At 40.3% G+C, this 25,272-nt stretch overlaps 5 protein-coding genes across 9 annotated transcripts; 4 read left to right on the top strand and 1 right to left on the bottom strand.

Annotated features, from left to right (window-relative positions):
* The first annotated feature begins 2,963 nt into the window (after positions 1 to 2,963).
* On the top strand, positions 2,964 to 4,077 carry LOC116198634 (EPIDERMAL PATTERNING FACTOR-like protein 1). Its single transcript, XM_031528829.1, has 2 exons — positions 2,964 to 3,262; positions 3,518 to 4,077. Exons 1-2 carry the CDS (start codon positions 3,068 to 3,070, stop codon positions 3,785 to 3,787), a joined length of 465 nt encoding a protein of 154 aa, XP_031384689.1. The 5' UTR covers positions 2,964 to 3,067; the 3' UTR covers positions 3,788 to 4,077.
* A 429-nt stretch (positions 4,078 to 4,506) lies between these two features.
* Positions 4,507 to 9,245, bottom strand: LOC116198631. Of its 4 annotated transcripts, none has more exons than XR_004155357.1 (14): positions 8,998 to 9,245; positions 8,585 to 8,644; positions 8,420 to 8,504; positions 7,940 to 8,085; positions 7,699 to 7,800; positions 7,087 to 7,158; positions 6,904 to 7,007; positions 6,741 to 6,822; positions 6,538 to 6,630; positions 6,162 to 6,226; positions 5,947 to 5,959; positions 5,668 to 5,857; positions 5,040 to 5,580; positions 4,507 to 4,899 (listed from the first exon to the last, which is right to left on the bottom strand). XR_004155357.1 is itself a non-coding variant. In XM_031528825.1 (13 exons), exons 1-13 carry the CDS (start codon positions 9,121 to 9,123, stop codon positions 5,483 to 5,485), a joined length of 1,242 nt encoding a protein of 413 aa, XP_031384685.1. In that variant the 5' UTR covers positions 9,124 to 9,243; the 3' UTR covers positions 4,507 to 5,482. The 4 variants fall into 4 exon arrangements, 1 of the variants encoding a protein (XP_031384685.1); XR_004155355.1 differs by having other exon boundaries at positions 8,585 to 8,650; positions 8,998 to 9,243; XR_004155356.1 differs by having other exon boundaries at positions 4,507 to 4,896; positions 8,585 to 8,650; positions 8,998 to 9,243.
* Positions 9,246 to 9,382: 137 nt separating this feature from the next.
* On the top strand, positions 9,383 to 15,431 carry LOC116198630. Of its 2 annotated transcripts, XM_031528823.1 has the most exons (16): positions 9,383 to 9,681; positions 9,976 to 10,060; positions 10,278 to 10,377; positions 10,453 to 10,537; positions 11,048 to 11,131; positions 11,266 to 11,363; positions 11,519 to 11,618; positions 11,757 to 12,205; positions 12,363 to 12,444; positions 12,533 to 12,715; positions 12,791 to 12,844; positions 12,939 to 13,031; positions 13,530 to 13,595; positions 13,830 to 13,876; positions 13,979 to 14,686; positions 14,804 to 15,431. In XM_031528823.1, exons 1-16 carry the CDS (start codon positions 9,565 to 9,567, stop codon positions 15,183 to 15,185), a joined length of 2,733 nt encoding a protein of 910 aa, XP_031384683.1. In that variant the 5' UTR covers positions 9,383 to 9,564; the 3' UTR covers positions 15,186 to 15,431. The 2 variants fall into 2 exon arrangements, with proteins under 2 accessions (XP_031384683.1, XP_031384684.1); XM_031528824.1 differs by lacking the exons at positions 9,383 to 9,681; positions 9,976 to 10,060 and having other exon boundaries at positions 10,314 to 10,377; positions 11,055 to 11,131.
* Positions 15,432 to 18,804: 3,373 nt separating this feature from the next.
* On the top strand, positions 18,805 to 20,767 carry LOC116198632 (phospho-2-dehydro-3-deoxyheptonate aldolase 1, chloroplastic-like). The gene is given in 4 exon segments (XM_031528827.1): positions 18,805 to 19,169; positions 19,415 to 19,691; positions 19,786 to 20,031; positions 20,243 to 20,767. Coding segments are annotated over 4 exon segments (1,056 nt in total). The 5' UTR covers positions 18,805 to 18,900; the 3' UTR covers positions 20,507 to 20,767.
* Positions 20,768 to 23,040: 2,273 nt separating this feature from the next.
* On the top strand, positions 23,041 to 25,037 carry LOC116198633 (ras-related protein Rab11A). The gene is made up of 2 exons (XM_031528828.1): positions 23,041 to 23,398; positions 24,379 to 25,037. Exons 1-2 carry the CDS (start codon positions 23,166 to 23,168, stop codon positions 24,824 to 24,826), a joined length of 681 nt encoding a protein of 226 aa, XP_031384688.1. The 5' UTR covers positions 23,041 to 23,165; the 3' UTR covers positions 24,827 to 25,037.
* The last annotated feature ends 235 nt before the right edge of the window (positions 25,038 to 25,272 follow it).

Below are 25,272 nucleotides of genomic sequence, written 5' to 3'. Positions count from 1 at the left end.
TTGAGTTTTTTTAAAGGAAAAAAATCATGACATAGAGAATTTTATCATTTAATGGGCAAATGTAATTAGAATCTGAGTTAGCCAGAGTTCACTGAAAATTTTAAAATATACTAAGCAGTCCACGCCAAAAAATAACGGTTGCATCCCTCTCTTCCCCTCTACTATTTCTTTCTAAAACTGTGTAATTAATTATGGCAGCTTCCTTTCACACACACACATATAAATGTATATATGTAGAGGTGAGGGAGGAAGAGTATATATGAAGTCTCCCTATCAACCTGAGAAGTGAGAAGAGGCAGCATGCAGATGGCTAGTTATTCTGATATGGTGATGATCAGTTTAATTTCTCAGAAACGAGTCAGGAAATGGAATGAGAGTTAAAAGCTTACATGCATGGGAACAAAGTTTTGAGCTCAGACACATGCCCCTACTATTTTTTACCTTATTTATATTAAAAAACTATTACAATGCCAAGAAAAAGAAAAAAAAAGACAGGAAATTTTGCCAGCTTGCTAAGAAGATTGATGATTATCTTTTTGCCAATTTCTAATATCGCAGCTGGTTCTAGACAAAAAAAAAAAGAAGGAAAAAAAAGAAAGGGGGCACTCTCAATTCTCATGAAAGTTCACTTTTGTTCTACCCTTCATATCTTTTTAAAAGACGAAGGGTTAATCTGTTGTTCCCACTTCTTTTTATTATCCCGATCATAAGAAGTGCTCGTAAAGTTAGTAAGGAAATAGGAGGATACCGAAGTCCGGTCACTAATGAGAATCGAACTTTAAATTTTTTGAATTGTAGATAACGTTGTGTATTATTGCATTATATATTTTTCATTTTAATTTTATGCAAAAGGAAAAGGGATAAATTTCTTTTTTAAAATAATTATTAGTTAAATAAGGTTTTTTTTTGGGTAAGGAAAAAAATGCACTGCAGCATGTATTTCCAACGAAAATGGTAAAATTTCGAGAAAATAAAAAAGAAAAAGAAAAAGAAAACATGATTTTTGTTCATTTCTTCCTCAATCACTATCTTTCTCGCTCTGACTATTCATTCAATCAATCACGGTCAAACCCCAATAATCCGTAAAATGTTGGGAATTCTGCCACAGTGAAAGCTTCACTAATTCGCTCCCATTCAATGCTTCTATTTTTTTTTTCTAAGAATTTAATCTAGTGATAAAAAGAGTTTAATTACTTACCTGATCTCGAGTTTGAAATCACTTGAAACCACCGAAGCGTATTTGATATGATTACCTATTCCGTATATCGTCGGAAGTTCACGGAGTTTCGGAGATTAATCGAGCGAAACTCGAACATCTCGAGTTAGTCAAAAAAAAAACTTTTATTTACTGCTCCTTTTTTTTTTAACTACTGTCCTCTCTTTGTTTTTCTCTTTTTACCTCACAAACTCACACTCTGAACGAGAAAAATCTCATCAGAATGCTATCGCTTTCTTTGCAGCTACTATCATAGGACCTTATATAGCCATGAAAAATAAATTTCCAGATAAAATAACCCCCAAAAATTTAAAAATAAATTATCAAACATGACATATTATTTACACATGCCCCTCAAGTAAATTAAATTTCAGGTACTATTTTTTTGACACGTTTGATGACTCAAATAGGGGTCCATTTACAATGTCATTCCAAAGGAATCTCTTGGTTTTATTGTGTGTCCATTGTCCATGTCCATCCTCCAGTTCCAGTTTGAAGACCAAGATTTTTTAATTTCTTTGGATTTTTTTATTCATTAAAAGAACTTTATTAATTATTACTCATTCAAAAAGAAAAACAGAGAGTTTAATGCAAAGGTTGCAATAAATATATAGTCGCACTTTTAGTAATTAATGCCCGCTACTTCCCTAGCTGTTCGATGAGTCAACTTTACATCGACCAAACGATTGACATCTACAACTAATTGATAATATCTGATATTTTTTTTGGATGAATGGTGAAATTATCATTAATAATAAAATGAATTTACATCAAACACCAATACAATTTATTCATGTGCAAAACGATCAAATTTAGAAGTCCCAAAAATTTAAACAAAATCAACTATGGGCAGTATTAAAAAGGCGAAAAATATGCCCCACTAGATATTTGAAGTGGAGTTGTAGTATTTCTCCATTGGTAATCAATTGGTCATCGAATATGCAATCTATTCGGGTTCATGCATTGTGATGACCAATATCGATTGGATTGTGATGTCGTTGTAAACCCGACTCGGCCGGTTTGATGACCCTTTCCTCAATTCATTGAGGTTGAAATAGAGCAAGAGGAAGAAGAAGAAGAAGAAGAAGAAGAAGAAGAAGAAGAGAAAGGGTGGGGAAAAAGGGGGCCAGAAAGGTACTTGGCTATTTAATGTGGGTGGATTCTCCCAATTTGTAAAAATTGATTGTTCGAGTTGTTGCTTTCACAGTACTGCAATCATCATCTCTCCTCTCTAATTGCGGTCAGACAGACAGAACCCCCACTCTCCACTATCCCCTCCCTCCCTCCTTCCTCATTTACGACATGCAAAAAATTAAATAAAAAAAATCTTACCATTATTATTTATTAGTCCTTGGCCAAAAATTTGTTATGATGTTCACTTATCATATCTTATTTCTGGGCTTAAATTGTATACATAAACGTTTAAAAATATAATGTGATCAATAAGATTCTTAAAACGGTATCTAGATCGTTCAATTTATATACGATCGAGTTCGTATTCTTTTCTAGGGACAATTGCTCTTAGTTAATTATTACTGAGGGTTCACCTACGCTTTTGAGTTCGGGACCATGTACGTACCGTATCATCAACCTTCTCTTTGGGATATCTTGTCCCCTCAACTTCCATCACGAGGCAACTTCAAGTCCTAAGCATTCTTCTCATTTTCTTATTTTTTTCCTATAAAAAAATACGCATATATATATATATATTGTGTGTAAATATTATGTTTATTTAGTTGTCTGTCCATCCAACATTTTTGTTTTTCTTCGCCAAAAAAATCTATTCTATTTCATTCATGGTGAGCTGAGTAGAAAGGAGAGAGAGAGAGAGAGAGAGAAGAGATCCTCCCCATGAAGAAGTTAACTAATCAACTCTCCTCCTATCTCCTCCTCTGCACTTCTCTCTCTCTCTTCTTCTTCCTCCTCCTTTTTCTTATTATTATTATTATACCTTCACTCTTCTTCCACCTTCACTCCTCTCCTTCTTCATCACACTTCCACCATTGGCAACTTCTTCAACATCACCCTTCTTCCACTCATCATCGGGTAAGTCTTCAAAGTTCAAACCCCTCCCTCTCTCTCTTTCTTGCATGCGTTTATATCACTACAGAAATTGGCTATGACGAAGCCGACTTCTAAATAGGATTAGTCACCACCAAAAGCTGAGAATATCGTGATCTCTTGACCAAAAAAGAAAAAAATACCAGGGAAATTATATATTAGGGCATCCCCTCAATATATAAATGTATGTGTACAGTGGCAAAATAATTCTTAGGAGTTTCAGAATTATTACAAGTGCAGGTGTTGCTGGCAATGGAGGAGAAGGCGAGGCTGGGTTCGACCCCACCGAGCTGCTACAACAAGTGCAACGGCTGCCACCCTTGCCTGGCGGTTCAGGTCCCCAGTCTGCCCATCAGCCTCCGCTCGAAGAGGCCGCCGGGCAGCCGCCGCCACCATTCACCGGTTGCCCCGACCGAGTTCCTCAACCCTTCCCTTGAAAGCGGCCGGTACTCCAACTACAAGCCGCTCGGGTGGAAATGCCGTTGCCGCAACCATTTGTTCAACCCGTAGTTAGGTTCAGGTCGATTGGAAATCAAAGAAAACATCAAAACTAATGAATCCTGTAAAATTTTTTAAGCTCGTTAACTTTAATATTAGAATTTAGATGATGTGCTGATGGAGTTGATTTACTGCTATGGTTTTTTGTTTTTCTTTTTACCACGAGAGGTATCCGGGTTTCGATGATGACACATTACTTTAGAAGAATACCGTATTTTTAGATGTACAGAAAAAATTTGTACCGAAGATCTTATTCTTCTCTTGATCACTGGGCATATGGAAAATTTACTCCTTTTTTATCATCTGCCAATCCGTTTTGTTTTCTTGATTGTATGAGGGCTTCTTTCTTTATCTTATCTTCTTGGGATTTTCACTTTTCATGGCCCATTTCTCTCATGTCCTCTCCCTCTCTTTCATGATCACTGTGCAGCAACAGTCAATTTGACTAAAAATGCATCATAGGATTCAATTCAATTCTGTTGGATGTCTCCGATGAGACAAGATGCTTTGACGGGTATGATTCAAAGACAGGATCCTAAGCTGTCTCAACCAAAGGAAGTTTGATTTGAACTCTGCCCATGTGATTTGACATGTTTGAAAGATTTTTCCACTCCTTTGACTAACCATCACGTTTGTAAAAGAAGAGATAAAATGACTTTCAAGAGGTGGTAGAATTTGTATGCCAACACTCGAGGCATTCTCAGTTCATCTTTGGTTTGGTCGATCGATCGCATGGAAAAGCCGGGAAATGGCTGCTCTGATTTGCACTCATGTAGTGATGCCGAGTCACAATGTGTGCCTTTTGCGCATGACCTGAAGTACAATTACAACATCAAATACTGCACTCCCATTCTCGATTGTCGGCATGGATATAACCCCATTCCAGAGCTTCATGGATCGATAATATTTTGAGGGGGGTTGCAAGTAGAGCTCTCCGCGGGATCAGTCAAAAACCAAATCCAGTAATAAATGACCCAGAAAGCTCTCTCCACTCTTAACTGTTGATGCAACCACTACACATGATGCTGCGCCCTCCTTTCCCGGCCTCCAGGAACGATTTAATTTCCTTGCAGTCCAGACGGACCGAGATGGAAGGCAATGGCCCGGCGAGCAAGAAGCAGCTTCTAAGCAGATTGATTGCATCAATGGCGGATATTTGCATTAAATATCATAACCAACAATATCAGAGGAACATATTTTAGAAGAGAATCTGAATAGAGGGGGGCAATGCAAGAGGGGTTGAATGATCCATCGATTTCAGTACCTGAGCAGTGACCACACGAAGCTGATGAGTACTCTCTTGTCTTTGGCTTGGTCTCTCCCCCTCTCTCTCTGTGCCTCCCACTGTTGAATTCACTCACCCTTCCAAAGGACTCAGAAATTTTTGCCATCAGACAAAATCCTCGGGTTACAAGGGACAAGAGCACTTCCCTGGCAGATTCTCTCGGGTAGGGAAGCTGTTAGTTTTGACCGAATTATTACACCGTGGACCCGAGGCCGATCCGGTCAGAGATCACATGAATATGGACCAGAGCCAGCGATCCGGGGATGAGTTGAGAGGGTGTCCGGTTGCATTACGATAGTAGTCAATAATATGAGTCAGGAATGTGAAACAAGCCACAGAAAAATAATATAATCCGATTAGTGTAATTAGATGAAGGTCGGGCTATTTCAGCGAGAATGTTCTTACTGTGGAGGTCCCTCCACTCATTCACAATTTAACACGTTGGCTCGATACAACTCCTCGTCTACAATCACCGTTGGCATGCTCCATGTCCCAAAAGGGTGTGCGCCCGTCTTCCCACCTAATCAGAATTCCACCATTTTATGCATTAGACTCATGAATAATAGGATGTATTTTATCTATTGGACCGTCGATTCAAAGTTACTACCTTCTGCAGTGGCTTCTTCACACCTTCTCTGGTATTGTGAAGAGAGCTGAGGACCCAGCGCATGTAGCAATTGGTCATATTTCTCTTCCGCCTCTGCTATGCATTTTGCAAGCATTGCTGGGGCTGCTGAAGCTCCATATATTCTCACAAACATGCGCAGGATATTGAAGCTGTTCTCCAATACATCTTCCTGTAAAAGAATTGTCGCAATATTAAGAAATTGAGCGCTAATTTATGTTGAGTTAATGTCGTAAGATATCGTCTACCGTATGGAATTACCTCGTAGTCAAACCTAAATAAGATGTCGATCACACCGTTGGATCAGTCCAAGCACACCAACAGTGTTTGTCAGTATCAATTGGAACAGTTAAACTACTATTGTTTGCATTAAGCGGAAAGTCTTGAGTAAAAGTGCTCAAGTAAATGATAGTTGTGGAATTCTGACAGACATTGAATGCCAGGAAAGATAAAAGGCTGCAAAAAGAACCACTTACAGATCATCGGAAACCTCTACCAAGAATTCAGATGTGGAAAGAAAATCCATATGCAAGTCATTCACCTTAGCAACAGTGAGAAAGAAAACCTCGTCTAAGAAATTGAAAGACAATTGAGAAACAAACACACCGGTCTAGAGAACAAAAGAGGAAAAGACATGGTAAAATTAAGCGAAGCTCAACAAGGGTAGCATAGATTACAGAATTGAGAATACAAGTGCTGAGAAGGAATTTCCCCATCTTCTACTATCTATAGCTAGTATGATAAACTTAATCATCATGACAGAAGGAAAGTAGCAGCTGGGCAATAAAGTTAATCATCGAAACAAACTAAAAAAGATAATTCTTTGTGGTCTAAACAGTACAGAAAAAATACCTCCTCTCCTCTCAGCTGATACAGCAGAAGATTCAACACTCGGTAATCGAAAGATTTCAGATGAATAGCCCTCATCACATCTTCAGCTGAAACCTAAAGTGTCCAACATTTTGTTACAACCTAAGTAGCAGGCACATGATTCTCCAAAATAAAAGCACCCTCCACACGGACAAAATTAGCACATATGAGACTATATTACGAACCTCTTGTCTGCTCTTCAAGGCAAAGCAAAGCTTCCTTTCAAGAGCCCAGTATTCTGCTCCTGATCTAAGTTCTTCTTTAATCCTTCAATCATGAAGTTAGATCTGTTATAAAACCAGTCTTAACTGTTCATAACCAGAAAACGAATTACTTTAAAAGCTAGACCTTTCTGTCAGCAGCCCATGACATTCGAGAAGCAGGAGAAGTGGTCTGAATGGATCAGTTTGGAACTTATAAATGACTCCACCAGTATCGCCATTTTCAGTTATCTGCATATTTGATGCAAATTTGATGATTAAATAAATGCACAATTGTTTCAGCAAGGAGAGAAGGTATTGGAGTTACGACCTCAGACTGACTGGGGGCCATGGTCTTCCCATCAATGTATATGTTTACTACTTTCTCATTCAAAGTATCCAGCTGCATTGCTAAAACAGAAAAGTACCATCACTAGAAGATAAATAGAGAAACCAAAAGTAACTCACCAGCTCAAAGAAAAAGAAAAGCTATGCAATGCTGCTGTCGGCAAACTCTTGAGCAATGTTAATGATAGGACAATATTTTTTCTTTTGAATTACTCTTCCTGCTTATCTAAAGCCCTCCATCTCAAATATTCGGTCGTTAAATAGGTTTTGTGGAAGAAAATAACTCAAATGGCTTAGATAAACACGTTCACATAATGAGTTTCATCAAAAGCTTTTTCTTTTAAATGCACAAGATTATTTCTGGAAGTAAAACTGCAGAAAGTCAAGTCAGCTGGAAATGCTTCATGTTTAGAATGAAGCCATTCTTGAGACTGTTTCTCAGGGATTAGATATACATGCTTGCCCGAGAAGATTAGTTTCCATACACAATGAACAAATGCTGACGCCTCTGGACAAATTTCAGAGGCTAACAAAAGCTAAAAACTGACTTTGCAATGTACACAAAACTTCAGTCTATGTTGTTTCCGAATATTACCTGATATATGTAACTTTCGACAAAGAAAAGCATAGGTAAATATTTGAACACTGATTGTGGCCTATTCACATCCATTCCGTGAAACATGAAGTAGGATCTGCACTGCAAAGTGAACACAATGTCATTAGACAACCGCTGCAATTAATGCGGATTGGCACAATAAGGTTTAGATTATTGTTCAAACATTAATACATCAGTCTTTTGCGCCACTTCATTTATGAAGGAGGAACAAATTACTCACAAAATCCTCTAGTGTTGAATTTGCCCTCTGCATTGAATCAAGTCCAATCACAGCCTCATTTCCCAGTTCAGATTGCAAGAAATCCTGATCTACCTTATCATGAAAACTAATGACTGGAGCACTTCCAGCTAAAGTTGTCCAATTACCTGTTAGATAAAAATATGGATGTCTCAGACTTAACGGATTACTGCAACTATGCCAAAGAAACCATCTAGAGCTAACATGTTATTGACAGAAAACGAAGCATAAACTAAGGCAACCCCAAGAGAAACTTTGCATCCAGAACTTAAATATCCTCAAATCAGTTCTCATATATAAATATATGGATCCTAGGATGATCTAAACTCAGGAAATAAATAGAATATTATAATCTTATTACTGATAATCCCATTCTTTCACTGTGTTTTCCAGAATGGATGCAAATGGCAAATTGACAACGTGCGAAAAAGAGATGATAAGTCATGGGGAATAGCTACATACTACAGTTTGGACCAGCCTTTTCAAGCTTCACACTATCTTTTTGACCAAGCAATATCGATGCTTCCTCAAGGAGTGCACTTGAGATCTGCAAATAGATGCACAATCAATCGCATCAGCGTTTCCGAAGGAACGGATTAACCGAAAGTTTGGGGATTCTTTTCTAACCTGTGGCATATTTTCATTGACCAAACGTCGCTTTGTGTTCAAATCAAGGTCTGCACAGGGCTGTATCTGCAGCAAAGCGAAATCATCAGGGATGATCAGCAACTTAGATTGTGAAACATCCTTACTACATCACAAACAACAAAAAGGTAAAAAAAGACGCAACCTATGCAACAGAGCAAAACAGTTCGCAAACAGCATTGCTAATTAGAACCGAAACGGCGATCAAGTTGCTCGAGAAAGCTCTATACTGAAAGCCAATATGCAAGCTCAATTGATTGATTAATCGTATGTTTTATCACTCTATTCAATATATTCAAGTGAACTCCGTGAAGCTCCAGATGAGGGCAGGGAAACCATAAGCTCACCGATGAGGAAGAAGAACAGGAAAGTGAACGGTTTCCAACAGTCATTACCAGGAGAAGCACGAGGTTGGCGAGGAAACGGTCGGCGCCGGGATCCGACGAGGCCGTTACTACGCTGCGGGATAGCAGGAGCTCCAGAACCACCTGTGCTTCTTCAAGCTTCTTCAGTTCCTCCATCGCCAATGGCTCAACGAGCTCCAGTCCGCCTCTTCTCTCCCCCTCCCCCTCGTCGAAATATTTCCCAGAACTACAGAAGGAATCAGTCACGGCCGGGCGGGCAGGGAACGGCAGTCGGGACGTTACTCCTGCGGAAGAGACACCCGCCGTCACCGAAGCATGATCCTGCTCGGCCCATTTTGCCAGTTGGGCCCAGCCCAAATCTTCAGCTGCGGAGGTAAGGGGAAAAGGGGGGAAAAAAAAGAAAGAAAAAAAAAAAAGAAAACTTCATTCAGCTCTGAACTGAAGCGGGACTCGAACTAGGGTTTCCTGCAACCTTTGCGTCTTCGCTTCCTTGCTGTTCCGACAGTTCAATTTTCCCTCCAAAATTGCTCTTCTGCTATATTAACTGTTGGAAGAGAAAACTGCCACAACCCAACAGCTACCCCATCGGCTGCGAATATGTGCTCGCGGTTCCAGGCGGCGGCGCTCGTGGCCTCGCCGTCGTACCCCAACTCCATAGCGTGGTCCGAGGAGAACCTGATAGCTGTAGCCAGCGGTCACCTTGTCACCATATTGGTAACCTCGAGATCACATCAAATTAAGCAACTTTGACTGTTCCTGGTTCAGTTCTTGTGGAAAGTTGGTCGACTTAGTATAAATTCTGGAGAAATTATTCTCTTTATTGATCTGTTTGGGTTGATTCCCTTGCCCAGATGCTTTGTATTCGGAAAAAAGTTGATGTGTTTCGCATGGTTCAGTTCTCCTGCTTTACTCAGCATATTTTCCAATCAAACCATTTCTATTTTCCCTAGAGGGAACTGCATAGTTTTATGGAATCTGATATGTTTCTTAAACTGAATTTTGTGGCAGAACCCGGAGTTGCCTCTGGGACCGAGAGGGCTGATAAAGATTCCTGCTGGAAAGCCTTTTCCAATTGGGGTTATAGAAGCCGAAGGTATGGGACTGTTCTTAATGTTAATCGTTATCTTAAGGCTGTTTTTTGCCCTCTAGCTAAAGAATATTACACAGCACAGAATAATGACTTCCTGGTTTTCGTGACCGTGATGTAACAGCAGTTATCCGCTATAAGATTCAATGTGCAAGAGATTCCTGTCTTTCCAATTACTGTTATTGTTATGCATAAAAATTATGAGATTTTTTCCCTCTCGCAGATATGGCCTCTGGCTGCTTGTTGCCTATTTGTTTATCGCGGGAACGTGAATGTGTCCAATCAATTTCATGGTCTCCGCTAGGAATGGCGCATAACTCCGGGTAACATTTTCTTTTCTGGCCTCAGGTAGCCAATCCTGTTTTAACTTATCGTCTTGCTTCACTTTTCGTGAATAGGTGCCTGCTCGCTATTTGCACTGTGGAAGGACGTATTAAACTTTACCGTCAGCCATTTTGTGATTATTCTGCTGAATGGATAGAGGTAAAAATTGGGAATCTTCTATGGTCACAGGGAGGACAGAATATGGAGAACGGAAAACTAAAACACTCAGTATGGAAGTCAATAAGCTCAGTAGGTCAATTCAGTTGGAAACTAGCAAAATCAAGGAGAACCTGATTGATGGTTAAGCTCCAAAGAATGATAAAACGTCAGATGCACTGTCCCCCAGTGCCCATGCCTTCCAGTAATTGAACTGAGACAGGAGCTTTCTGAGCTGGTTCACCCATTTTAGGGGGCCTCGTGGACTTTGATATGTCTTTAGGAAGTGAATATAAAGGATCGTAATGATTCTTATGAAGGGAAAAATCTATTTATTATGGACTCTGTCAAGTGCCTATTCTCATCTGATCATAATTGAAAGAGGACATATAATTTGAGACAATATATTTCTGTAATCTAAAACAATTGTGCAAATATGTGACTTCTCACTTACCATTACTGATTGTACTTCTGAATTATTATTATTATTATTTTATTTATATTGTTTTTCAGGTTGTAGATGTTTCAGAGAATCTGTTCAATCATCTTGCAAAAATCAACTTTAAAAAGCCCGAGGTTCCTTCAGAATTTATTGATGTAAGCGTTTATTGCCGTTCATTTGGGTGTTCTCCATCATGTCTGGATTGCCGACTAATCCTAAATTCCACAGATCCTTCACTTTCTGAATTATAATATTTGAGTTTCTTCTTTATTTTACTTCTCATAAAAAGTTTGCAGGGGAGCATCAGAATGTGGACAATCCACTGAATTTAGGTCCAAGAGGAGAGTCGAAGCGGAAGCGAAAGCGTTTGAATGAATCTGGCACAATGTAAATTGGAAATCCTTCTCTTTTTCTTCAGCTATGGGGGCATTTAATTATGTATCCATATGATCTTTCTTCCCTTTTCTTTTGCTTGTCTTTTATTATTTTGGTATTTACAGAGTCTCCTTAGATTTCTTGCTTGTATTCCTTTGTATGTTCAGAGTTTGCTGCAACACCAAGGACCCAGGTTCAGGTGCAGAACAGTCATCATCCCGACGAGATAGCAGTGATGCTGAAACCCTGGATCAAGGGTCACCAGAGGTATTGCTTACATCGTTGCCTCATTTTTGTTATTTCATTTTCCGATAATTGTATTTGTTTACTATGGAAGTGATTTTCTTTGCTTAAAATAGGTTCCATTGAAAAGCTTGTTCTGGTTGATTGCTCATTCCTTCCTAGGTTCTGCCTATTGAATTTTGGACAGAAGATGAGCCGAGTCCGAATCTTCCCAAATATCGAGCGAAATCTCGGGGGAAGAAAGATGGGAGTTCCACACTCCCAATGATAACTGCTGATCAATATGCTTCTCGTAGTGCAATGCTATCAGCCCTCGTCGTTGCCTGGTCGCCTCTGTTGCAGTCATATTCTGAAAGTAGCTCGGGAACTGAATCTAGTCCTTCCTGCTTTTCTGTGCTTGCCGTGGGAGGGAAGTCAGGTGGAATCTCACTTTGGAGAATTGACATGCCTAAGTTCTACTCGATTGAGCATGCCAATGTCCATCCTTCTGTGATGCTCATCTGGTTGCTTCAGGCACACAATTCGTGGGTTACTGCATTAAGTTGGCTGCTGCTTACTGCTGATTCTTCGACTCCCCAGGCTTTGCTGGCCAGTGGTAGTTCTGATGGCAGGTAATTTGCAAAAGAAAACTGGAAACCTATGTTTCCAAACTAAACTTATCATATTCGTACCCAAGATATTCTGGCGTTGCAGATCTTCAGACTAGAAATATCCAACTTTTGTAGAAAAACTTGTGCAGTGTTTTACCATTCTTCTTTTCTTTTTAAGTGTGAGGATCTGGCTTGGGTCTGCTGAGAATTTCTCGAAGCCATCGGAAGCAAGTCACTGTCCCTTTATCCTTTTGAAGGAGGTATCCTGCATGTTATTAGACTTACTTTGCTTGTCAGTTCTTATTGTTGAATAAGTTTATTCTGACCTGCTTTATTTTCTTTGTACAGATTATCAGTGCTGATACTATCTCTGCCTCTGTATCTGTTCTCTCACTTACTGTGCCTGCAAATCCACAACACAAGATGCTTATAGCAGTGGGGAAAGGATCTGGATCTTTTGAAGTATGGGTAGATGACAAATTAAGCGGCAGATTCGAAAAGATCTGTTCATTAGATGCGCATGATCATGTTGTAAGTTTCTTGCTGTTGATCAGTCCTGACATGCACATTGATATTTGATTTATGAAGCTGTGAAATTATTGTTAGGTTACAGGTTTAGCTTGGGCCTATGAGGGGAGTTCTTTGTACAGTTGCAGTCAGGTATTATAGTTTCACAGAGTTAAATTGTTCATATCATGTAATTTCATTTATATATAAATTTTTATAATATGGGCATCTTTTTTTTTTTTTGCAGGATAATTTTGTCAGAAGATGGAGATTAAATCAGAATTCCATAGCTGAGGTGCCTGTTGCTTCGAGTACTCCTGGCCAGAGAGGCTTTGGCGATGTAGGTGTTTTGCCTTCATGTCTTTCCCCTTTTGTTATGAATATATATAGAGAGAGACACTACACACTAAATACTAAACCAGCACGTGGATTTTCCACATATATTGTTTGACCTTGGTCAATTTTGTCATAAGCATGAGCATATATAATACAAAATTTGGAAAGAGAATTGCTAAAATGGTATGATTAGATGTGTAAATTGTTGTGATAGCAGTAGGCAAAGGATGCCTTTCAAAAGGGATTGAGACAATATTAACGACCAAATCATTAGTTACAAAAATGAATTATAAATTCGAAATTTGTTTGAACCAAATAAGTGAGAAACTGAAAACTAAGATTGAAAAGTAGAATTAAGATGTGATGTGTAAATGTGTTGAAAAGTACCCCATTTTATTACTACTGGTAGCTCAGCATTTCTGGAGAGGAAAGTGAGACAACTTTGTCTTCACATATGTATATTAATAACGGATAATGAATTCCTCTTTCCTTCCTATTTCAGCTTCCAAATGCATTTTATTCCTGCTATGGTGTGGCAGTCTCCCCAGGAAATCTTGTGCTTGCAATGGTATGGCATTGTAGTTCTGCATCCTCAAGTCTTGTCGATATGGCAGATATTGGTGCACAGACCCCCTTTTTCTATATTTTCTGAGAGAGAATTCTCGGATTGAAGCTTACATGTTTGTTCTTCAGAGATTTGCTGCCATATACTGTGGTTTCAACTTGTGATGATTAAGATATAAACTTGAACTTTATCTTCGTTTTCTTTTTTATTTACTAGACTGTCTTTGGTCATTTGTAGGTTCGAAGTTTCGATAGTGATCTTCTAAATCCCATGTATCAATCAAGGTAAACTTTCTAGTGCTTGTAACTTTTGAGAAAACTAAAATGGTTGCAAGAAACAAGATTGTGTTGCACTTTGAGAAACTCACATCCTCACTAATGACCCAGGTCCCTTAAGGCTGCAGTAGAGTTCTTCTGGATTGGTGGGCTAGAACACAAGATTTCGTTGGATCCATCCCTAAAGTCTAAAATCGAACCTGTCCCCAGTATTCCAGAGAATGAAATAACCTGTTGGAAATCCAACATGTTTTGGTCTTTAAAACAATATGAAAGTCCCTCAAAGCCGCTCGTTGTATGGGATGTTGTAGCTGCCTTATTGGCCTTCCAGCGCACAGCCCCGAAATTTGTGGAACAGTTTCTAGTCGAGTGGCTCTCGACGGTGTACTTGGGATCGCATGTGAACCTAACTGCTGAAAGCATTCTGTCTGATGTGTCGAGAAGCCTCTCCAAATTTACATCTCGACAGTTGCACCTCCTTAATGTGATATGTAAGCGCATTGTATTATCGGAAGTGAAGCCCGATCAGATCAGTCACGGGGTACTAAAGGAAGCAATGTTACAGGAAAGTGCAGAGGATGTTGAATCATGGGTTGGCTTAGTTTCTGGATGTGAAAGGGAGCTTAGGGAACGTCTTGTGGGTTATAGCCTTTCTGCCTGTTCGAGTATTAGGCCTTGTCCCGAGAAAAGCTCACATCAAGGTGGGCAATGGTGTCCCACGGGGTTGGGGCAGATGGAGCAGTGGGTTTCCCAGAATAATGCTGCGCGGAATAATCAACTGAAGGGCCTTTTGACTGAATTTGGGACTCATAAGAAGAGGTACTTAGTTGTTAATGCATCCCGCATGATCAGGATTTACTCGAGTGGTATTTTTATTCACTTTCACGAACTTACCTTCTATTAATAATCGGGAAACGTATGTTCCTTTAAACACAGGCTTCAGTCTGGTGAATACCAAGTGGAGGAGAAATGCAGCTATTGCTCGGCTTCAGTCCCTTTCGAGTCTCCAGAAGTCGCCTTCTGTGAAGGTCTCCACGTCACCAGTGGAGAGAGACTGAGACATAGACTCGTCAGATGTGCCGTATCCCTGCAAATTTGCCCTCCTACGACTCCCTTATGGTTCTGCATTTGCTGTCACAGGAGAGCTTTTAAACTCGCACCCTCGCCTTTCTTTACTATGGTTGGGCGTCCCGCAAGCTTTAAATCTTTGCTCAAATCTCATCCTCGCAAAGTGCTAGCAAAACCCTTATGCCCGTTTTGCGGGATCCTTATGCAGAGATTCCAACCCGACTTCTTGCTCTCCCCGGCGCCAGTCTAGTCTAGTAACTTAACAGCCTTTGTTCATGGTGTAATCTATGTAACGATGTTGTAGCTTCTTACGAGAGTAAAAATATAGAAGGCAATGGCACACCTGTAATAATAATAATAATAAAAGGAAAAAAGAAAAAGTTTTCTTTTTCTTCTGGGAGCCACACATTTTTATTTTACATTTGTTTTTTATTGTAATTTTTTTTTAATAAATTAGTGAAATGGGCCTGATGGCTTTTGATAAGCTAACTGGTGACTTTGTATTGTATTGCAGCATCAGCATCTATGACATCATTGACATGTATTAAAGTAGACATTTGTAAATTAGGTATGCACTAAATGCACTTCATATATATATATATATATATTGTGGTTGGATTGTATTATTCCAAATTGGTAAGATGAATGAAAGGGTTTCACAAATAAAATAAAAAAAAAGGAAAAAAATGGAATTAACGGAAACGGAATAACAAAGATTCCAGATGTGATATTGGCCCGTTTGATTGGGCGAAACCCAATTCTATTCCGGCCCAATTCCGCCTGGATTCGAATTCTGAGGAAACCATTATTCCCCTCAAGCCCGGATTAGCAAATCCCCCCTCCCAGCCAGCCCAGATTTCAAATTCGGATCTCATCAGGATTGGGCCCGAGGATGAGATATAGCACTTGCTTCCCTCCGCCACCGGTTGACCTCTGATTATGGAACTTCGACCGACCTCTCCGGGCTGGTCTCGGCACGTCGAGGCCGGATCTGGCCTCGTCTTGGCCATATCTAGCCGGGAACAGTGAGATATGGGCGTCGGGGAGGGTCGCGGAAACCCTAGCAAGCGAGCGAAAGAGAGCGAGAGAGCCGACGACTCTGGGGCAGCTCGAGATCCTCCGTCCCAAGGAGCCAGAGCTAATCAATCATGGAGAGATCGCTAACTGAAGCCTGAATCGTTAGTCTCTCTGACTTCTGCCGCTGATGTTCTTCACCTGTGATGTTGGCTCTGGCAGACTTTCAAGCGAAGAAATGGAGGCCGCAACAAGAACGGCCGCGGCCACGTCAAGTTCATCCGCTGCTCCAACTGCGGGAAATGCTGCCCAAGGGTAATCCCTTTTCTTAGCTTCTCATCGGGGCATCTGGTCATCGCTCCCGAGCCTCGGTTCGACCCTATCCAGTCATCGCGTCCCTAGGTTGGGCTCGGGAGTGCATGCCGAACCAAGAAGATGAGCCCTCGTGGCTACAAAGCCATGGGATCACCATCACAGCTGCTATGCCGCAGTTTGGCTCTAACTCTTTTTTTTTTTTCCAATTTTTAAAAATCGGGTGTATTTATGTCCTTTGCTTACAAACGTCAAAACATTCAAAAATAAAATTTCAATTCTCATCATTCAAATTCCCTTCTCTCTTCAATTTTACCGTTTCTTAATTTCATTCCAGCAAATCAAACGCGGTATAATTGTCGCTTTTATCTTATTCCTGGTGAAGTATTGAGACAATCATATGCTCTCGAACGTTAAAAATTTCGAGTATAATGTTCGTAATATATTGACGTGACCCGGGCGGACGGCAACATAAAAAGCATGCTACGGCAGGTCAACATGAGAGAGGCCTTTCTTTGGGTAATCGGACGACCACATGGGCAATCGCCCCTTAGTATGCGCGACCCTGACCAAAGATGGAGGACATGGCCCCCCCGGACAAGCGCTACCCTCGATCTTGACAACATCCTAATATATACAACTTTGTGCAGGGTCTAGCTGGAAAGGAGCAAAAGAGTCTTCAACCGAGAAGTCTCTCTTGTTAAATAACATTGTTAGTGGTACAGTTGATAATATTAGATTGAGACCTCAGAGTTCGGGGGGACTTTAAATTTTGTTTTTCTTTGTTGGTTTTGATAGTACTCTCTTGGATGAGTGGCTTGTCAATTTAAAATAATGAGGCACTATTATTCATACGTTACGCAAAAATTGTAAGAAATATATCGCCAAAAGCTGAGAGGAGGAGAGCACGCCCACGAAGTTAAACCCACACAGTATTAGAGAAAGTATATCTTATAATGTGCGTTGGAGAGTATCCTATCCTGCAACAATATAAGAGCCATCTCCATTTTCGATATATTGTCTCCTGATTTGATATTGTACTTATTGTCCTTTTAATAAGTAGTAAAACTTCATTAATATCAAATGTCAAAATATATAATATAATATATATACCAACAATGGTTGATTCAAGCGGTTCGATTCTTATTCCCTTTAATCAAGATTTCGGGTCCAAACCTTGTGAATGAAAAAAAAATCTTGATTAGGAGAGTTTTACTCCTTAGATGACCAACTCAACTTGACTGAATTAATTGAAACTCACTGATTCAAGTCTAGTGAATGAAAAAAATTCTTGATTGAAGTAACTTTACCCATTAGAGGGTATACCTGACTCGACTAGATTATTCAAAGTTTACTGAGCTTTCAGATATTAGAGTTCACAGTGAAAAAAATATCAAGATATATAGGTTATTCCTATCCCAAGTAACTCCCCATTTATAGACACAATCTAAAAGTTAATTTTTTTTGTTCCTTTATTTTTGCATATAATATAATAATTTAAAATTAAAATTTTTTTATACCTTTCTAATTCTTTCAATGAACCATAGACGTCTTCGTCAAATTTGTCAAGTAATTAATAACATTTATGCAAATCACTTATAATTAATTCAGCATATCGATTTCAATTTATGTCAACACCTTAGGCTTACCCTATATATATATATATATATATATATATAACATCTTCAAACTAGCACATTTTTTTTAATTAAATGATGGACAAATCTAGCACGTGAAATAATAAGTGGATCATTTTACTTCTACTTGGCCCATACTTTATCCCTAATCGAACTACTTGTAGACGAAGTACGCCATGGATGGTCATTGGTTAAACATCAGTTAGTTTGGGGTATCGGCGCTTGTTCTTTTTACACGTTTGTGAGAGCATCACTCCGTAGTGGACCGACCCGCTTGAATCTGAATTAGGTAGAGTCCGTTGAATTTCCAAATAATAGAAGACGTAGACGATGGGGAAAAGAAAGAAAAAGTATGCCCTGGATTCAACCAGGATAATTCTAGATATAAACCCAATCCGATGTCCAGTAGCAGCAACATGCTGATCATCCTTAACCAAGGCAAACATGGCCATGGAACAAAACCTTCAGGCTGCTTCTTCAGATGGGTGTTGTCCTCATGTTCGGAGGGCAAATGCCCGTCATTAAGGTACGCACAGTGGCATGAGGTGTAACTCTAATGATATATTCAAGACGTTTAGGACATTATGTGACTATCACGAGTTGGTCAGTGCCCGTATCGGGACAGTCAATCATTGACGTTAGCAAGAGGAAACTCGAGAAACGTGTTTTTCCGACTAAGTAGGCTATGTTGGCCGGGCAAATAATCACCTTATCTCACTCATGTTGAAGTAATGGACGACGGGGTGATAATTTTTTGATGGTCCACGTAAGCCGAAAATGGATAAGCTCGATACCACTCGTGTTAGATATTACACGTTTTCATGTTCTTATGTGGACCTACCAACAATTATAAGGAGTTTGTAAGGTCATGAAAACTTCCAAAGTACTGTGCCAACCACACTTTCATAAAATACCTCCTCACTCTGAGATCGGAATTATTAGTTAATCATGTCATCCATCATTTTGTCCTAATGGACGATAAATTTTCGTCAGGTGGGTAGGATGGCCGGTCAGTTCGCGAAGCCACGGTCGGACGACTTCGAGGAGAAGGACGGAGTGAAACTGCCTGTTTATAAGGGAGACAATATCAACGGAGATGCATTTGACCTGAAGTCAAGAACTCCAGATCCGCACCGGCTGATTAGGGCTTACAGCCAGTTGGCTTCGACGCTGAACCTTCTCAGGGCCTTCGCCACCGGTGGCTATGCCGCCATGCAGAGGGTCACCCAGTGGAACCTCGACTTTGCTCAGAACAGCGAGCAAGGAGATAGGTACATACATATGCACTATATAACATTGCATGCATGGATTAGCATCACTTTGTCGCCTGGAATTAAGAAGTTCGATTTGACTCTTATCAATGTGACTTCCCATATCCCTTCATTTAGTTTTCCATGTACCCTTATTAAACTCGTTGTCCTCCCTCGTCTCCCCAAAAAAATCTAATAAAAAAATAATATATGAACTAAATATGTAATAATTAGGTGTATTGAACTTGTTGGATTGTTTCCGACAGGTACGAGGAATTGGCTAACAGGGTGGACTAGGCCCTAGGATTCATGGCTGCTGCTGGGCTCACGCTTGAGCATCCACTCATGACCACGACAGAGTTATGGACCTCCCACGAGTGCCTCCACTTGCCCTACGAGCAAGCACTGACCCGGCTTGACTCGACCTCTGGCCTCTACTACAGCTGCTCGGCCCACCTGCTTTGGGTTGGGGAACGGACCCGCCAGCTCGATGGTGCCCATGTCGAGTTCATGAGGGGAATTGCCAATCCTATAGGCATCAAGGTAACACATACCATGTAAACACATAGAATGGTATTTTATCGTATGAAAAGATTATCAGAATGTTATTAGTGTTCGACTTGTCATATTACTGCAGGCGAGTCACAAGATGGACCCGAATGAGCTAGTGAACCTCATAGGGATCCTGAATCCGCACAATAAGCCGGGAAGGATCACAATCATAGTGAGAATGGGCGCCGAGAACTTGAGGGTGAAGCTCCCAAACTTGATCCGGGCCGTACGTAGGGCAGGCCACATTGTGACTTGGGTCACTGATCCTGTCCATGGAAACACCATCAAGGCACCTTGTGGGCTCAAAACCCGATCCTTCGATGCTATCCTGGTACACATTTCCTATCACGATAACAAGGCCAAAAATGACAATAACTTCATATGTATAAGACATGCTATTCTCGTGTTGGATCCTTATCATTGTCTATGAACAAATCATCTCGATCATTTACGATCACATCTCAACTTCATCTATCTCCGATTCCATAGTAGTACAATGAGTTGCATTACTGAAGATTACTCTCTATGTGCAACATTCACAGGCTGAGGTGAGAGCGTTCTTCGATGTCCACAAGCAAGAGGGAAGTCGCCCAGGAGGAATACATCTTGAGATGTCTGGCCAGAACGTAACCGACTGCATCGGCGGATCACAGACTGTCACATTCAATGACCTAAGCTCACGTTACCACACCCACTGTGACCCCAGGCTCAATGCCTCACAATCCCTCGAGTTGTCCTTCATCATCGCCGAGCGACTCAGGAAGAGGAGGCTTGCAACTCAACGTCAGTTTTCCTTAAGCTATTAAACTGATCATGGCACGTCCACCTCAGCCTAGGACTCAGTAATTCGGCATCAGGTCTAAATGTAAGCGATATTTTTTTTCGGTGGTCATGTAAGCAATATTTTGTCTAGGAAATTTGTTTCCCTCGAACCAAATGGTGATCTTCCCCTGTCTAAATGGTCGAAAATTTCCGTGTACCCTATGGCCTCCCTTACGACCGAAAAAAGTAATCGAAAATTTCCTTTATTTTATTGATAGAGATGAGGTAAACCTTGTTTTGTAGGTATCTTACCATGATCGATCTCCGTAGTCACATGCTGTGTCGAGTAATCTCTTCCCTTTCGCAATTACTTTATTAATCCTTCTAGTAAGTGGAAAATTTGAAAAAGATTTCCGACTTGTTATTAGTGCTGATTGGTGAGATCTCAGGTGTTCTCAAATTAATGACCGAGGATATTAGACTTTTGCCCCCAGTTCATCGAAAAAAATGATTGAGACAAATTTCATTCAAGCGTCTATAAGATAAAAAGAAGATTACTCTTCTTCTTTTTTTGATTGGGTGAATTGGAGATTACTCCTTGTTAATTATTATTATATGTACACAAGTGAAAATCCCTATTTTGTATCTCAAACAAAGGAATGATCCGCTGCAGGTACACGAGCCCTTCCAGCGTGCCATAAATGACTTTTATTCCTCTAGAATTAGACCATCTGTAGCACTCATAACTACAGTCCTAACGTGATTAATTATTACCCCAATAATTACGAGGATTTACCCAATGTGAGATATCACATTGTTCGAATGGTATTTGAGGAATAAGCATGACTAACTTAGAAACTCTCTTTCTATTTACTCGTGTAGCTTTGCTCATGCGTTAGTTTTGAAGAAATGAAGAGCACAATAGTGAAATACTAGGAAAAAATTTATTAATCATCGATTAAGTGGTGCCTCCTAAAGGCATGCAAGATCTTAAATGGGCAAATGACCATATAGGCATAACATAATCTAGAAACTAATATTCGCCCCAAAAGAATCCAAAAATATAGCGTAAACAGTATACGACATGCCTGGAGATGATCAGGACTCAACTTCAAGCTGTCCGGACAAGCTTCGACTTAATATATGAAGGGTTTGGTAGATCTTCCCCGATCAAAAGGTTATGTCTCGTTGAATCTGGGGGGTACCGGGCCCGAATCATGCAGATCTAGCCCAATGTGGTTCAAACTTCTTACGGCCGAAACGATCAAAAAAGTTTATACCAAATGTGTCTCTGCATCATTTCTCCACAAATTTTAAAGAGAAAAGTGCCTCTAGAATTATTTAACTAAATAAAAATTCCTAAATTATGAGATTGGGGAAGATTTTTCCATAATGTCTTGTGTCAATGGACGAACTACAATGAGAATACTGTCTTTTTTCACCAAACAAAATTTTCAAATCAGCCAATTGTTGAAACTGCATTAATTCCCACCCAATACAAATTCAATGTAGAAGATCATGTCTCACCAATCATAGCACTCTTATCTGTCCAACCCAAGATTCGGGCCTCGGGAAATTCCATTCCATGGCTATTTCATTACCACTTCGGGCGGTCCATCCATCAAACTTATCTACATCAAGATCCACCATTTAGATAAATCCAACGATTAATATAATCAAGTGCAAGCAATGATCACTTGGGAGTGATCATCTAGGAGTTTATATTGATGATGATTCTTTGAAGTGATCATTAAAGTGTATGTTGACCATCATGGTCTCCTTGTTCAAGTGACTAATAGGCTACATGAATGAGTTTACGTCTCGATCTTAGTTTTGTCGGACAATTCTGTAAGGATTCTAGGCCATTGGGAAGAAAATTAAAACCAGCTTGTTGGAGGTCATTTATCTCCGGAGGTTGTTTCGTGCTTCCAACTTCAAATATTTCAGTTCATCAAAAAAAAGTTTCATAGCCCCAAATAATCAATTCAGTGCGTATAATTTATTTAGAATATGTATACTTCACTTAATATGAATATATTCCATCCATTCTTTTTTTCCGTTTTGTACTTTGGAATTCGAAAGTTCAATAGAACTTAACTAATCAATTCGAGTCGGATTGATCTGCTAAAAAAATAAAATTCCTTTAATATAGATTTTCTCCGCTCCCAAAATTCGAACCGCAATAATAGAGACAAACATACCTAGACAACCGCGCTCAACTTCCACTAACCCGCCGCCATTAACGCTGAAGCTGTCCCCAGAACATAATCTAAATTTTCAGGATTATTGCTCATTAATTGAAGAAAATTCGTATCCCCTGCTGCCGAATCTACACTAATCATCCCCACGTCTCCAATCACGTGCCCCCACGTGTGATAGTGAAAGCAAACGCATTTTACCGTCTATATAATCATCGGGGATGGATGGGAAAAGTGTGCTCCGGGGGCATGTGCACCTACAGATAAAAGCTTCTGGGGCCCACTTTGGTCTGTGTTGGGTGTACGTCAGTACGTGGTCCCGGAGTACTATATTATAGAGGGACGGTCCAAGACTTTTTGTCTTCACGGTGTCGTCCTCAAAGGATCTTTTGAATATCTCAAAGCTCCATTATCGTTGTCTTCACTTTTTCAGCTGCTTCAGTAGCTCTCTCTCTCTCTCTCTTTCTACTTCGCCGGAGAGCAGCGGGCACCGGTGGTTGCAACAATGGCGAGCGGGGGAGGCTACGGCGACGCGAGCCAGAAGATAGACTACGTATTCAAGGTGGTGCTGATTGGGGACTCCGCCGTCGGGAAGTCTCAGATACTGTCCCGATTCGCGAGGAACGAGTTCAGCTTGGACTCCAAGGCCACCATCGGCGTCGAGTTCCAGACCCGGACCCTAGTCATCGACCACAAGAGCGTCAAGGCTCAGATCTGGGACACTGCTGGTCAGGAAAGGTGAGTTTCTTCAACTTCCTCTTTTTTTAAATTTGCTCATCCGGTTGTTGATGCTCTGTTCTTGTAATTCATGGATTAGCTGGAGTCGTAGTTGCTCGATCTCAGTTCGAGAGAAGATCTGATGCAAACATATGGTGATTATACTATGCGTGATTCAGCTGTGATTGGTGTAGCTTTTGGAGCAACCGATTATGCATTTGTGTATTGTGCTAGCTGATTAAGGAGTGTGATTTAGCTCGATCAGATGAACTCGATAAATTGGCTTGTTGTCAACTCTGTTGACATGATGTAGCGCACCCTTTAGTTCATCGATATGGCAGATCATGATATGATGGTAGGTTTCATAAGAGCTTCTTGTCTATCTCATTAGTAGGCCGTTAATGGGATCGGTTCGTCTTCATTTCTTGATGCATAGTGGTATATGAATAGATGAAGTGTGCTTCATCGTTAAAGAGGAAAACAAGGAAAATAGTTTCGGTTGGTCCTCACTGCCCAATCCATTTGACAGATCCCATTTTCCGTTCACCTGTGGAGAGCGTGACCATGCAATCTGGGTGAAGATGCCCCGTCGAAAATTCATTGAAAAGTTATGTTAGGTAATCGAAAAGGGATGTTAGGTAAGTAGGTTTCATTAATTATATAATCTTGTTGAAAAAGACCTTCCTTTTCTGCAATTCCTTAAGTTTTGTGCTTTCCCGAGGTTGGTTGTTCTGTTGAGGTGGAGTTTTGCTTTGATGGAAAGCAAGATATAGATCTCGTTTGATTGAAGATATGTTTGTATGGAGTTCCTGTGATCATGAATGATAAATCTTAACCTCAGTCAGAACTGTAAAGAGGAGTAAGCAATTAAGCATGATGTGTTACTATATTGAACTACGATACTGTTTGATGTAAGTCATTGTCATAATTGGATCGATCATGTTATCGATGGTGCCCATCTACTGTTCATAACTCTTCTATTTCTGTTTTATGATGAGCAGATACAGAGCTGTCACCAGTGCATACTACAGAGGTGCTGTCGGGGCAATGCTTGTATACGACATAACAAAACGCCAGACCTTCGACCACATACCCCGCTGGCTAGAAGAGCTCCGGAGCCACGCAGATAAGAACATCGTGATTATTTTGATCGGCAACAAAACCGATCTCGAAGACCAGCGAGCTGTCCCAACTGAAGATGCCAAGGAATTCGCTGAGAAGGAAGGGCTCTTCTTCCTGGAGACATCTGCCTTGGAAGCTACCAATGTCGAGACAGCCTTCTTGACTGTGTTGACTGAGATCTTCAACATTGTGAACAAGAAGAACCTAGTTGCAGACGAGAGTCAAGGCAATGGTAACCCGGCCTCGTTGTCGGGCAAGAAGATCGTCGTCCCTGGTCCTGCACAAGTAATCCCTGCTAAGAGCAACACTTGCTGTAGATCGTCTTGAATTGATTGTTAGATGGAAGAGGAGTATTGGGCTCTAGAATTGGCTGGATGTATTAGGTCCTGAATAGGAATTTTTGATACGAGATTGCAATTTCACTGTATATCAGATATGATAACTCTAGATATTACGCACTAGATCCCGGATCGATCTGTTAAGGTTATTCTTTGTTGTGTTTGCTATCATATATATATTTTATATTTTTCTGATCTTAGATATGGGTGAAATCATGTTTAATTGGTCTTGTTGATTTTCATTCGTTGTGTGGTTGCGAGTAAATCAAACTCATTCAGGTAACTAACTCGATATGAACAAGATGATGCGACCGTTTTCATAATTAAGATTGTTTCCTACTCGATATCCCAATGATATCGGTCCCCAAACATATATAATGAATAGCGGATGATGCGGCAGTCAAGAAGGTAACATGCAATGGAGTTGCTCGAGGG

Source organism: Punica granatum, chromosome 3, assembly GCF_007655135.1.
Source record: "Punica granatum isolate Tunisia-2019 chromosome 3, ASM765513v2, whole genome shotgun sequence".
Taxonomy (NCBI): Eukaryota; Viridiplantae; Streptophyta; class Magnoliopsida; order Myrtales; family Lythraceae; genus Punica; species Punica granatum.
Note: the sequence above shows the minus strand (reverse complement) of the source record. Positions and strands in the feature narration are given on the sequence as shown.

Coding starts and splice junctions, on each gene's coding strand:
- LOC116198634 (XM_031528829.1), top strand. CDS start 3,068: ATGAAGAAGTTAACTAATCAACTCTCCTCCTATCTCCTCCTCTGCACT. Junction 3,263..3,517: donor CTTCTTCCACTCATCATCGG/GTAAGTCTTCAA, acceptor TTACAAGTGCAG/GTGTTGCTGGCAATGGAGGA.
- LOC116198631 (XM_031528825.1), bottom strand. CDS start 9,123: ATGGAGGAACTGAAGAAGCTTGAAGAAGCACAGGTGGTTCTGGAGCTC. Junction 7,159..7,698: donor TCGAAAGTTACATATATCAG/GTAATATTCGGA, acceptor TTAGCAATGCAG/CTGGATACTTTGAATGAGAA. Junction 7,008..7,086: donor TGGCCCCCAGTCAGTCTGAG/GTCGTAACTCCA, acceptor TCAAATATGCAG/ATAACTGAAAATGGCGATAC.
- LOC116198630 (XM_031528823.1), top strand. CDS start 9,565: ATGTGCTCGCGGTTCCAGGCGGCGGCGCTCGTGGCCTCGCCGTCGTAC. Junction 10,378..10,452: donor GGAATGGCGCATAACTCCGG/GTAACATTTTCT, acceptor TTTCGTGAATAG/GTGCCTGCTCGCTATTTGCA. Junction 13,032..13,529: donor GCCAGAGAGGCTTTGGCGAT/GTAGGTGTTTTG, acceptor TTCCTATTTCAG/CTTCCAAATGCATTTTATTC.
- LOC116198633 (XM_031528828.1), top strand. CDS start 23,166: ATGGCGAGCGGGGGAGGCTACGGCGACGCGAGCCAGAAGATAGACTAC. Junction 23,399..24,378: donor GACACTGCTGGTCAGGAAAG/GTGAGTTTCTTC, acceptor TATGATGAGCAG/ATACAGAGCTGTCACCAGTG.